Raw genomic sequence first — 14,183 nt, forward strand, 5'->3', positions numbered from 1 at the left:
CATACATACCTCCCTTGCTCTAAGATCAAGGCACAATACATTAACTATTTCAGACCACAAATCCACAGCTTTGAGCTCCCAAGTCAGCTTGTTCTCCACTAGGTGGTGCTCCATATTAACGCAGTTCTTCAGTGCTGCTGGAAAGATAGTCCAGGGATGTCAGCAGTTGAGAGGGTCTTTAACTTTTGTCTGTCATTATTTTCAAAGGAGTACGTCTTTGGGGAAGTCCAAAAAATTAGCTGTGCCTCAGAACTCTAAAGACAACCAGTCTCATAAGTTCTATTGAGATACAATGCAAAGGTTGGGTGCCATATAGATGCACCACCTCTCAATAATTAAAACAATAAAAGGGGACAGAAATGTGTCACACCTGTTGTACTGATAGAATATGTACCCGAAGCCTATTTTCTGTCTTGCTAGAATACCCATACACACTGCTTGAAAATCTTTATTACTGAAAAGCAAAAGCAAATCAGTTGACAATCTATTCAGATGCTCCTATAGCAAGAATTAGAGAGAAAGAGAGAAGTTGAAAAAAGGTCATGGGGGATGAGAAGAGATAAATGAAGATGAGGGTCCTTGGGAAAGCGGTGGAGGCGAGAATGTGGGAATTGGAGAAAATACTGAAATGAAGAAATCTATTCAGGTCATACCTTGGGCAAAGCATATTTGGGCAGCTTCATTTGGGCAAATGCATTCCTTCGGTAGGACACGTAGTAATGTGGCCGTCCTCCTGATGTCAGCTGGATCATAAACACAAAAGTAAGAGGAGCTATTATAACAGTTACAGGCCATAGAAAAACAGCCACGAATGGCAGGGGCTAGCTGCCAACCCAACAGTGTGAACGACTATTGTGGACAAGTGTAAAGAACTAGAGTTCCATTCAAAAACAACTCATACAGTGTATGAGAGTTGGTCTGAGGCCCAGGCTAAAGCCATTGCATGAAAATATAATTCTTTAATTTGTACTGTGGCTCAGAAGCCAGGAAACATTTTCAGTTTCTTTCTTTTGTTTTTCTTCTTCTTCTTTTTTTCTAATGATATAAGCCTCAGAGTATAGATTAGCTTCACATCCACCAGCAGTCCCCACATGTCTAGCCCAAGACTATGGGCGTGCAAACAGGTCCCCATGCCATACCAGAAGGAAATGGCCCAGGTCAAACAGTGCCAGAGCTGGAGCCTGTCACCTCTGAGCACTGAATTCCCTTTGATGCTGTCACGTTGATGACTCTGAGTGTGTCTCAGATACAGCAGGGCTTCTGACACATTAGCCGGAAAGCCAGCCAGGATCAGGGTCCAAAATCACTACAGATCTCTATCTTCCCGAAGAAAACTGTGAGCTAACACTTCTAAGTCTGTCCAGCACATACAGCCCAATGAGCCCCGTGGGTGCTAGGTACGGTGAGAAGGGGTGCCGTCTCCACCTCAGCATGAACACTACTCTGTGCAATGTCAAGGGCTCCGCTGCCAACCTCTCTCCTTTGTAGCCACTCTTGTTTCCCAGCTTTATTGACATATTATTCACATATAACATATGTAAGTTTAAGAAGTAAGTGATGATTTGATGCATGTGTATACTGCAAAATGATTACCACCGTAAGGTTAGTTAACACCTCTATCCCCTCAATTATGATATTTTGTGTGTGGTGATATTTTTAAAAATCTACTGTCTTAACAACTGTCAAGTATATAATACAGTGTTGTTAATTATAGTCACTATGCTATACATTAGGTCCCCAGAAGTTATTCATCTAATAGCTGGAAATTTGCATCCTTTGACTCACATCTTCCCGCCTCCCAACCCCATCCTTGGCAATCACCACCACTCTCCGTTTCTATGAGTTGGTTTAGCCGCTCTTAATCCATATAAATATCCAGAGCTGGAATCTCTGCTGGAGTGTGCATACTCAGATTGTGCCAACACATGCTCTGGGTGAATGCCCACCAGACACACAACAAAGGGACCAGAAGTTATCATTTCACCATTATGGGGCCAGATCACCTCTTAGTCCTCGTGATGGGTTATAGGATCATGTTCACAGTAGAAAATATACGATACTCTAAATGCAGAATTGATTCCCATTTGTGAGTTATATATGTGGATTACAAACCATTATTAGAAAACAGAAAAGGTTCCTGGGAGAAACAGTGATAGAGAAATGAATTATAGATAGAACCAATACAGGTAACCATTTTAATGTCACGTGGTAATTTGATGCTGAGGTTATCAGAGTACCCGTTACTCATTTCCCTAAGGAAAACTGATGTGTGTGTGTGTGTGTGTGTGTGTGTGTGTGTGTGTAATCATTTGTGAAACATTTTAAGAGTACATAGGATGATGTTGGGCATTTTGAATATTTGCTTCTTCAAAACATGGGATTGAATATTCTGAATTATGATTTCTTGTCCAAATACATATAACAGTGTTTAGAACATGTCTCAATCATAGTGAAATTGTGTGTGTATATGTATATATAGTATGTGTGTATAAATAAATAAATATATATATATCTATTTAATACATAAACATATAAACTACACAGATACAGACTATTTAACAATTGTACCTTTGTCACTTTTAGTACAGGAAGCAATAAGTGAAGTCTGTCCAAACTTAACTAATAACTGGAGCATTATCTAAACAAGCCTAGAATTTTCCTTAAATACTGAAAAGAAGCAAAGCATACTTGCTCCCTGTCTCTTCTAACCACTCAACCTCAAAAGGTTTGCCACTCTCTTCAGGGGTGAAAAACCCGGCTGAGTACATCCCATCTAATTCTTATCCTAATCACAGTCAGAGCAAGACAATAATGGCTGATTACTCTCCACCTCACCCCTGCCTCCCACCACCTCCGGCTACCCCACAGCTTCCTGTTCCCATCGTTTTGCTATTTTTAAGGTGAATATCAGGGAACAGGCTGATTGGCTGACTATTCTGATAGGAAGAGACTGACACATCCGCTCAGTCCCATGAAGGCAGAGGAGGGGGGTGAATAGAAGCGTGCATCATTCTGAGACAACCTTTGTACACTACACGGTGCCTCCAGGACCCCGTATTGATAAGGTCCTCCAGAGGCTGCCCAAAGGAGCTAATTAATATTCTGTTAGCATAGAAGCTTCGACACTTGGTAATGTTCCTTTTGTCAAAAAGATAATGATTTTTTTTTCTTTCCTTTTTTACTCTTAAGGGAGCGTAAGCAGGCAAAGGAGGCTGCATTAGGACAGAAGCAGGAAAGAGAAATGCCTGAGACAATCAGCAGAAGTGGATCTTTCATACCTGAACAAACACATAATCATCCTGGACAATCAAAGAGTCTGGGTCAATGTAGCCTGGGAAAGGTTTATTTCTGTTGGCCTCTGTGCAGTTCTGCATTCGGCAAGTTAAGTATTGTGAATCTGAAAAAAAAAAATGGGTAGGGGGATGTATGCATACAGAATACTGGACTTGGAGTGGACATTTTCCATTTCCCTTGCTATCTCCAATTCTTTAAACAAACCTCACATTGTTTAACTGCATTATTCTTCCCATCATTGTTAAAAGTAGTACTGTTATTATTTTACACACTTTCTAGCAACACCATCACCACCATGCCCCAGTGCCTCCAACAAATCTTGTCATCCTGGAATATAAATTCCCATTAATTAATCCTCCCCTCCCAAACCTAAATGAAAACATTTTTAAAAACTGGCATTAATATTCGTGATTTTGTAGGGTTTTTTGTTTGTTTTTTGCATTTGTAGGCTCTTCCTCCACGCTTTTGACCTTTGACCAACAGGCAGGGAAACGGACATACACGCCATCACCAGTCTTCTCATGCAAGAAGTGTACTGTTATCAACAGGAAGATTCCATATCAAGATAAAGGCTTTTCTTCTACTAATAATTAGAAGTGAAACAAAATAGAGAGGATATTCCTGAGTCCAAAACTCTGCTCTCACTTCACAGATAAGTAAACAAATCCCACCTGAGACTCAACTGCAGATGGTAAACCTATCAGTTGTAATAACTCTTATATAGATTTGAAATCTATTGCTGGAAATACATTCTGTCGGGGAGGCTGTCTTGGTTTTTCGTCTACAACTATTCTGCCCTGTCTACTAATCAGATGTCACTTCCTTACTTAAAACTCCTTTTGCCTCATTGCATTTAAAATAAGTTCAAACCCTCTAGGACCCACCACTCCAATTTCCCCACATGCTAATCTCTTCTTCTCTCTGTGATTCTTCTCATCTGGCCTCCTTTATGTTCTGAAATGTGGCCAAACTTTCTACCACTTAAGAAACTTTTCATCTGTATTCCCTCTGCCTGAAATGTTTCTCTCTAAGTTGTTCACGAAGAAGGTTCTAGATTTCAGCCCACTATTAATTCGGAGGGTCTTCCATGATTACTATTGATCACACACCATTTTGTTAATTCCCTTCATGGAATTTATCACAATATAAAATTACCTCTTCCTTATTTATTTCTGGCCCTCTCCATTACAATATAATCTCCTTGGAGATAGTGACTGCCTTTTCTGGTTGTTCACTAATGTACCCCCAGATTCTAATACTATTCCAGGCACACACTGGGGAATAAGTAAATACTCACTGGAATGTGCCTATTGATTGAAATATATATATTTTAAATGAAAAATAAAGTTTTATTTATTTATTTGTTTGTTTATTTTGATGCTGAATGAATGGATGAGCTTGCTTTTAGGACATCAGGGACATATACAGAAATCCAGTCTTCTGAATTAAAAAAATCAGGAGATGAAGACTTACATGAAATGGGGGTACACAATAGTATTGGGTTGGGTACAGGGATTCATTAATGACTTCTTAAGGCAATTTCCAGGATCATCTTTACTTAAGGAACTTGGGTAAACCTGTATTCTAGAAGGAGGACCACTAGGAGGCGGCATGCACATTTGCTCCATCTGACCAATGATTGATGTAATTGCTGATAAACTCTTAGGAGACTGGAGGGGAGCTTTATCTACAATATTCCTTCATCCCACTGCCATCTGTGGAGATGGGATGGCTTTGAAGTACTCTAAGCCATGTAGTTCCGGTGAAACCATCTCCAGAGATAAACTAAAGAAGAGCCACTACTCACCCTTAATTATCTCCTTCTGCAAACATTCTTATAGTTTTATTTTCGGGCATAACTCAAGATCTTTCTCCTTGAAAACAATTTCTGGGACTCAGTCCGTCCCCACCACTATAGCACACAAAATCTTTACCTCACAATTTCACACTTCACCAGACCCCTCTACAGCTTTTAACTAAGTTCTGTTTTTCTAAAGGTAGCTTGGGGTCACAGAAACAATGGACATTGGCAGCTAGGAGACCTGGGCTTGAGTTCTGGTTTGGTCACTTGCTAGCTGCATAGTTCAAAAAAAATCATTTCATCCTCCTGAGTCTTGCCACCTACATCCATTAAATTGGGATGCCAACGTCAATTCTCTCGCAGTTTGGCTCTAAGAATTAACTGAAATAATGTATATGCTACATGTTTTTAAACTCAAGTGTGTACAGATCTCAGTTGTTATCAATAATGGTAATATTCCTATTTTCTCTTTTGCTACCTTTCACAGTGATAAGATCAGTTTGGGGGCACATAGGAGGTCCTTTAAAAGGGTAGTTAAACTGAATTTGAGTACTCCAGTTATGTTTCTCAATCAGTTATGTTTTGTTGGTGACCTGCCAATACCCACTCTTCCCAGCCTCTTTAATGGAAAAGCCAGTACTGGATCTGTAGGCCTGTCCTTCCTCCTGTGTGACTGATAAGTGCTCATAGGCAAGGATTAATTCTTTTGGGTCTACGCCTATTCAAGGTCTTCCTACTCCCCTTGCCACTGGTTGGTTCCGGAAAGGGCATTAAAATCCTGTTGTAGTAAATGAGAAGAGAGGGAGGTCTTTTAAGGGGCTTCAGGGAGGGATCAGGAGCTGCAGCCGAAGACCCTCTTCTGCCTCTCTAGAACACTGTGTCCAATGTGATGCTTGGGACTGCGCTGGCCTTTTTACACAGAGGAGCCAGTCTTACAGTTAAGCTCACATAATGAGTATGCAAAGAGATGGAAAGGACCTATTTCCTGATGACACTGAGTTACTGATTGTACTGAGCCCAGAGCTGCTCTTTCTCTGTGCTTCTTATGTGAGATAATGAATAAAAACAATGATTAACCAAACTGAATCAAAGGTTCTTGATTAAGAGGTCTTGGTCTTCAAATTATAAGCACAACTTCCAATCAGAATTTCTTGGACTGCTACCTCATGAGGACTTCTTGATAAATACACAGTACTTGTTTTATTTGTAATGGAGTCTAAGAGTTTCTTTCTCAAGACTTTAACCTCCTTTTCAAAGGTTCCTGAACAAACACACGATGGAAAATATAAAGATGCACTTTCCATATTTATAACTCAACTCTTCAGCAATTATGAATCTAAGGGATTTGGGAAGAAAATAAAAGAACAGAGAAACTAACATTTGTCGAGCATCTATGTACCAGATACTCTGAAGCATGTTCGCCTTTATTTCATACATTTAATCTTCACAGTACTACAAAGTATAATAAATCAACTGATTTTTTAGATAAAGAGAATGTAGCTCAAAAAGATCATGAAATGGCATTATGGGTTCTAACTTGGTTGGCTCCAAGGCTTTTATTTCTACTACTCTATGTTGTGTGAAAAATGTCTCAACTGGGAGCCAATTTTTGTTAAGTATATTTTGGCTTTGAGCTGTGTTGTCAATGCATATACCTATACACACACACACACACACACACAAACACACAAAGACCAGTAAATTTATATTTTTGTGGGTTAAGTTGGCAATATGGATCAAGATCCTTGAAAATGAGATCTTTTAACCTCACACTCACTTCTGAGAATTCTACCCAAGGAAATAAGTAATGATCTATGGAAAGAATTAGCTACTTCAATATGCATCAGTGTTGTTTATGATTAAAAAAGAGAAAAGGATGGCCAAAAATGGGGGGGCGATTTTTGAAAACTTCAGAACATGCAGTTTGTGATTAAAACTGTACTTCTAAAGAGCATATGAATATTTACGTAAGTGCTTAATACATTTCATATAATAAAAACAGGTTACCAATTTATAATATTGTATCAATGTTAATTTCTTAGTTTTGAAAACAGACCTTGGTCGTTCAAGATATTAATGTTAGGAGAAGCTATGTAAAGCTGTACTGTCTTGGTAACTTTTCTGTTTACCTAAAATTATTCTAAAATAAAAGTTTTTAAAAAGTAGGTTACCAAAATATGTGCATATCAGCCAGGTTCTGTGCAAGTTGTATATATAGACATCTACATATGTATGTTTGCCCTGGAAAAATGAATAAAAGATATATAGGAGATGTCAACAGTAGTATACAAGTAGTGATGTGAGAGGAGGAGACAACTCTGTGCAAATCCCTGGTCAGCATCTCTCAGCCAAGGGCATGGAGGGAGTGTTGCCCACAGTGGGCTTGTGAGACCAGTCTCTCAAGAGTTAGAGAATCATCTCTAATTGCTCTGCTTTTCGGTCTTCCCCCGCTCGCCATGACACATACTGCGGTGGAGTATTACGAGCAACACTGCCGTGAGCCTGTCCGCGGCTAAGAAATACAGAAGGTCCAACTGGGAGACACAAAGAAAGCCCCCGGAAGAGGTCTGAAAACCAATTCTTGCTCAAAATGGCTCACAGTGAAATTTGCAAGCTGAAGGGGAAATGAACGATTTTGAGCTGCCTGCCCCTGGTAAAGTGCTCCTGGTTTGTTCTCTTTCTCCTTCTAATGGAAACAGAAAGAAATTGGCTGCACTTCATAATGAGGGACCAATCACTCTTATTCCCCTCGGGGCTTGCTGTAATAGCATTAAGTATGATGAACTCTTTCCATATTCAATTCTACTGAGTGTATGATGCGATTCCATAGGAAGTATCTTGTAATTTGGCATTAATTAACGTCAATTAATGCATGCAACTGCTAGACTTTAGAATTAATTTCATTGCTTTTCCCACACAGATGTTTTCCTTGCCATAGGTAATTAGGGCCCTGTGCTGCTCTTCCCAGGCATCCTCACTGTGTGCAAGCCAGCTGCTGCCTGGCATAATGCGGTTCCCACCCCTGCAAAATCTGTCATCTAGAGAAAGGCTGCCTTTCAAAGGCCAGGCTTTGAGCAGAGGGACAGGGCTTTAAACGCAGGTTCAAGGCCTGCTAGCTTGGTAAACCTAGGCAGTCTCTTCACCTCTCTAAACGCTGATCTGTAAAATGGGAACGGGTGCGAGGTATCTTGCCAGCGGCTGTGACAAGAGAAGACTTCAGTTGGGAAAGGCAATGAGTCCAGTGCCAGGCAAGTCTGTGCTCCGGTAACAGGAGTTGTGGCTGCTACTGAAATGGCATCTCTTTAATCACCAGTACTGCCCACTGTGTCTCACGGGACACGACCGTAAAGTACTCCACACACTTCTACCCAATACAATATCTTCCTTCATGTTCACTGTGTGGTTTGGGTTAAAGACTTTTTTTTAAGTAATTTTTTAAAAACACCAAAAAATATTCTCCTTGCATAATTAATAGATAATGGTGTGAGGTAGTGGTCAGTGGGCAGAACTGGAAAATAACTGGGGCTATGAGGAGGACATGGGAAGCGCGTGGGTGCCCAGCAGAGGGGGCCGGCCAGCCTGTGACCATATTGCTTTGCAAGTGTGCCCTTCTGTTGGGGGCGACGTTCTAGGTCCTAGGTCCATCTCCACCATGCTGTGTGACTCAGAGAAGGTCACTTACAAAGCTAGGCTTCAGATTTATTCTCTATGTAATGAGGGTTATTAGGACTTAAGAATTAAAAAAGGATGTTAAAAATCAGACTATCACTTTAACATCCAACAGGTCTTTACCATACCCATTGAAACCTGTCTCCTTCCCACCCCTGCACCAACAAACCAACCTCTGTGACGTTGGTAAGTCTGTATCTTCAGAGCTTCTGCTATTTCTAAACAGCACATTCATTCCTGGCTGACACCCTGTGTTCATTCAGATGGTTACTCTGGTTTGAACAGCCCTTTCCTTGCCTGCCGCCCTGTCCAAATACTTCCTGGGCTTTCTTCGATGGAGTTTTTCCCGAGGCTCAGGCTGCCCTCTCCCCTCCCAGAATCTCTCTGATGAGAGCAGCAGCAGCATTAACCTCCAGAATAACCAGAGCGGCCCTGTCCTCTGAGCTAGGAACTATGCTAAATGGATCGCATGCTTTTTCTCTTTGAAACTTTATTTTAAAAATTCCATTGGGGCGCCTGGGTGGCACAGCGGTTAAGCGTCTGCCTTCGGCTCAGGGCATGATCCCAGCGTTATGGGATCGAGCCCCACATCAGGCTCCTCTGCTATGAGCCTGCTTCTTCCTCTCCCACTCCCCCTGCTTGTGTTCCCTCTCTCGCTGGCTGTCTCTATCTCTGTCGAATAAACAAATAAAAATCTTTTAAAAAAAATTCCAGAAAGTGGTATTTTTTACAGATGAAGAATTCCAGACTTAGAGATGAGATCTGTATAAGCTCAAATGCTAGTAAATGAAATACATTACAGATCTCTAGGACTCTACTACTGATTCTATCATTCAGCAAATATTTATTTAGCATCAAATCTTTCATATACCTTAATATTATAAAAGTCCCATTTTAAGCGAAACCATAAACTCCGTAGCCAGTCACAAGCACTTTGAAACTCTCCCCATTTGCCACTAATTTTCAACTTTAAAACAGGGCCATTTTTAAAGCTCGTGTATCTGCCTATATATCTTCCTTCCGTTCTTTATGCTGTTCTATTATTTTAGAACTCTCAGATTAGATGCTTCCAACACACACAAGCACGCACGCACATGTGTCGCCATGGTGGTGCTCATGCACACTTGAATGCCATGAGGGTTCTGGAGACCCCTGTGGCATGTGCCAGTTAGAAACTGACATCTATCTGCAAAGCTGTGACTCCAGCCGTGGCCCCTGAAAAGACTAAGTTCAATAATTTTCTGTGGAAAATTATAGACTTAGGTCAAATGTTCTCCCTTGACATAATGAGAATGTGGCACTGCTTTCTATGAAATCTCTTGCTTTTGATCCAATATGACTTTCTAAATGTTGTCTTTTATGTTTAGCCTTCTGACATTTAGGAGGCCATGATTACTACAGGAAAAGTTCTGAGATCATAATTTTGTCACACACAGGAATAGGAATTAGGGACATGAAAGAGGCCATAAAGACATAATAATTTAATACAAATACAGAAACATCACATGTCAACTACAGTGCACTGTGGTGAGTGTATCTCAGGAAGGAGCAGGTGCTGTAGCCCACAGGTGAGGGACACCTTGTGCCAGGACTTCTCCTGTGACTTCATTTATTTTACTTTGCACCACACAGAACTGTAGACCTGTTATGCCCCCCTGGCCTACAGTACTTTGGGGGATAGAGGCCACTTCACTACTCACTCTAATGCATAGAGGGAACAATGACCTCTGTGGTGTGAGGGCAGGGAAACCCGTGGAAGGTTTCATGGAGGACCTGGGAAAAGTCTGGAAGGCTGCTTCGAACAGCGATAGGGTGAGTGATAAGGATGAGCCAGAAAGGAGGAACACTAGTGAGAACACAGAGGCATGAGGGGGAGGGTGGGACATATGTTTGAGGAATGCTGCCTGTCTTTTCTGTGAGAAAGCCACACTGTAAATCCAGTTTAAACTGAAAAAAAGACACAAAGTGATCTAGAAGGTCACACCAAGCCATGAAAAACTGAGAAGCATATTTGTTCGAACAACTTTCCAAAGTGAGTTAACAAAGACAGGGGATGGGGAGGGTGCAGGAGGGAGGCATAAGTGCGGGGTGGGGAGCAAAAGGTAGGAAAGCCAGAAGGAAGGAAAGCAGGAATAAAAGTGGGAAGGAGAGAGAGAGGAAAGGGAGAAATGAAAGCAGTTTGGTGGGTGGGGGAGAAAATACACAGAATTTTTTCCAGGGGTATTTTGTGGAAGAGGTATACAATATTGATTCAGATGTGTTCACACATTATGTGATTAATTTCGGAACAAAGAGTCAGTTCAGGGGATTGCCTCTGACGCACGTGGGTATGTTCAATCCACTATTTCTTCACTCAATAACTTTCTATTTTTATCACCTTCAATACCAAATATCATACATGGAACATGGTCGATGTTCAACCAAGACCAATAACGTACAATTTCTGCCTTTCATGGTGGAATAAACAAAGATGACCCACTGGCCTGTCCTGTCTATATTCCTGGCCTTCCTGCTACCCCTGACCCCTGCCAAGCATGGCCACACTCCATATCATGTGCTGTTCCATCTGTCTGGAATGCTAGTCCTCAAGGCTATCTCCCTTACTTCCATAAGGACGTGGCTCAAACATCAAATGCCACCTTATCAGAGATTCCTTCCTTGACCTCCCCTCCCCCTCAATCAGTACTCTCCTTGCTCTGCTTTGTTTTACTTCCTGGAACTTATCACCACTTGGCATTATACATGTATTTATGATGTCTCCCCTTACTACAAGGGAAACTCTAGGAGAGCAGGGCCTTTGCAACGTTCCCTCCTATCTCTCATTCGTGTCTACGGCAGCACGTAACACAGCATACCGGTCCAGCAGTGTCTGCTGAATGAATGAATAATAGGTTTGGGGTGAACTAGACCTGGCTTCAAATTCTAGCCCTGAGGCAAATGGCAAACACATTTAGTTACTAAAAGCCTTGTTTTCCTCAAAGTTAAACTGAGAAAAATAACAATAGAGCCTACTTACAAGAATCAGTATAAGTAATGCAGCTGAAAAGTACTTAGTGCAGTGAGTACCACTAGGCAAACGATAGGAATACAAGGCATGGTATTAGTATCATCGTTGCTTGAGAACATACAGGACCAAGGAAGGAAGTGTAGGAGTAAGTGATGAGATCTTTACGGCACTTTATTTATTTACTTATTTTTTTAAAGCAGGAGTGAGAAGCAATAGGAATTTTCCAGACACTTGGCAATTGCCATATGTGTTATAAGGACTAGTGCTGCTGTGTCCTGGGGGATCCTGAAAACCCAACAGAAACGCAGACCTCTGTGGTTGAGTGAGGGCCGGGGGAGAACAGACTTCTCTTGCGCACTCTGTCCTCTCTTCCTGAGCATGAGAAGTAAGGGCACAGGCCTTCTCACAGCTAGCTGGGCACACAGCATGCAGGGAAAGTAGCACAGAAGCCTACAAAGAGCCCACTCTGAAAGCTGCCCAGCGGGGCCCATTACTGCATGTTCCCGTCAGGTTTTCACTGCTGCGTGGAGAGGCCTGTGTTACCGTGTTTCATGCTTTTCTGATTGGTTTTCAGGGCTATCTTTAAGGCTACTAAATCAGAGAGGCCAAGCTGAAATCACTCAGAGTCGAAATCAAGAAGCTTTTGCACTATGAACAATGGGGTCGGAAGGAGGCAGCCAGGAGAAAAGGCCAGTGCGAGGTGCCGCTGCGCTGCCTCTTCCTGGATGCCTGCTGTGGGGACAGGCGAGAGGGGAAAGGTGCTTGTTCAGCATGTGGGGGACTACTAGGGAGTGATCAAAATCTGCACCTGCCCCGAACTGGAAACTTCTAGCCTCTTCCCAGGTCCCCCCTCAGAAACTGTTCCTAAATAAACTGACTGAAAAGAAGGTAAATGAAGGTTACGAAAGATGGGGTCGAATAATGCCAGTTGGTGGGCCAGTGTTGGGACCTTTGCTGGAGTGGGAGTGGCCAGTTTGACATTTTTTTTTTTATATTTGTATAGAAATGCCAAAGTGTTCATCTTCTCCGGAACATTTAAGAGATTTTATATGTTTTAACAGTGCACTGACCAGGGAATAAAAATAGCCAAGAAAAATAAAAATTCTTAACCTCATTCACGATTAAATAAATGCAAATGAAAACAATAAGGATATAGCTCTTTGCTCATCAGATGAGTTATGTTTAAAAAATCTTTGATAATGTCTTGGGCTATTGGGGGCTTACGAACCCAAGCATCCTAGAATACTCACACTGACAAAGCGCAATGATACAACCATGTCAGAGGACAATAACTAACAATATCTACTAAAATTTTCAATGTATACACTCTCAGACCTGGAACTTACCTTCAATAGTTTCTCTTTCCAGCAGTGCTTGCTGCTTGCACAAGTCTGAATCCTTACTAACCAAACAAGTAATATGTGTATATGTGTATGGATGTATTAGCGCTGCGTGAAAGGGCCAAGCCTCTACAGGTCTATTAATGAAAGAAGGGCTAACGAGAGCATGGTCCTGCACAAAGTCGTTTTTTTTTTTGTAGTCATCGGTCATGAAGTGGCCACATTTCCATGTGCTGATACGGAAAAATGTGAACGTGTTATTGTGTTCCCCAGCAGTGACTTTAGCATGAACATTTGTGAATGTGTATGTATGTGTACTCACATACATATTCACCTATGTAAGCTCAGTTTCTGAAAAAATGCAGAAGAAATATTAAAAAAACATACTACCTCTGGGGAATGGGAATGAAGATCAGGAAGTGGATTTTACTTTTCACTTGATGTACTTGAATATGGCTTATCCTTTTTATTGTCATCACTGCTACTCTCGTTGTTATAAAAGTAATCTATTTCTACAGGGAGAACTGAAAGCACCCCACAGGTCACACACTGAGGCCTGATGAGACCTGAAGTCTCCATCACAGCCCCTCAGCATTGCAGCCACGCTCCCCCTATCCAGACGCTGCTAGGCAAGCCGCTCAATATGGAAGTCAATTGGAGCACTGGAAAATGGGAAGTAGAATGGGATGTCCAGTTCTCACCCAAGACAAGAATTTGTGGGATGGTGGTTATATAAAGTTGTGAGTCTCCTTTGATTTTTATTTCAGCTTGTAAAATGCTAGTCTGTGGTTCATTTCAGCAAGAGTTTTTGGACAGTCATTTTCACAGTTGGTTAAAGGGCCAAGGTTGTTTCTCCCCAGTGAAAGAGATTAGTCCTTGCTCAAGTTGTTACAAGGTTACTTACTCATGCAAATAGACAATGAGTCCAGTAATTGTCCCCTGTCCATGCTAGCACGGATCACCACCAGTACGGAAATAGTCTTGTCACTGACTAGGCCTTTCATTGCAGAAGTGAAAGGGAGGAGCAATAAAGGTCAAACTTGATGCTGCAGGTTTACTTGCAAGATGATAT

At 41.6% G+C, this 14,183-nt stretch overlaps 1 protein-coding gene across 1 annotated transcript in view; it reads right to left on the bottom strand.

The window, feature by feature from the left end:
* SORCS1 (sortilin related VPS10 domain containing receptor 1) overlaps positions 1-14,183 on the bottom strand; it is a 518,641-nt gene that overhangs the window by 117,074 nt on the left and 387,384 nt on the right. Inside the window, 2 exon segments of the mRNA XM_034663251.1 lie at positions 654-743; positions 3,279-3,397. Of these exon segments, the coding sequence (XP_034519142.1) occupies positions 654-743; positions 3,279-3,397 (209 nt within the window).

Source organism: Ailuropoda melanoleuca, chromosome 6 (assembly GCF_002007445.2).
Source record: "Ailuropoda melanoleuca isolate Jingjing chromosome 6, ASM200744v2, whole genome shotgun sequence".
Lineage (NCBI taxonomy): Eukaryota > Metazoa > Chordata > Mammalia > Carnivora > Ursidae > Ailuropoda > Ailuropoda melanoleuca.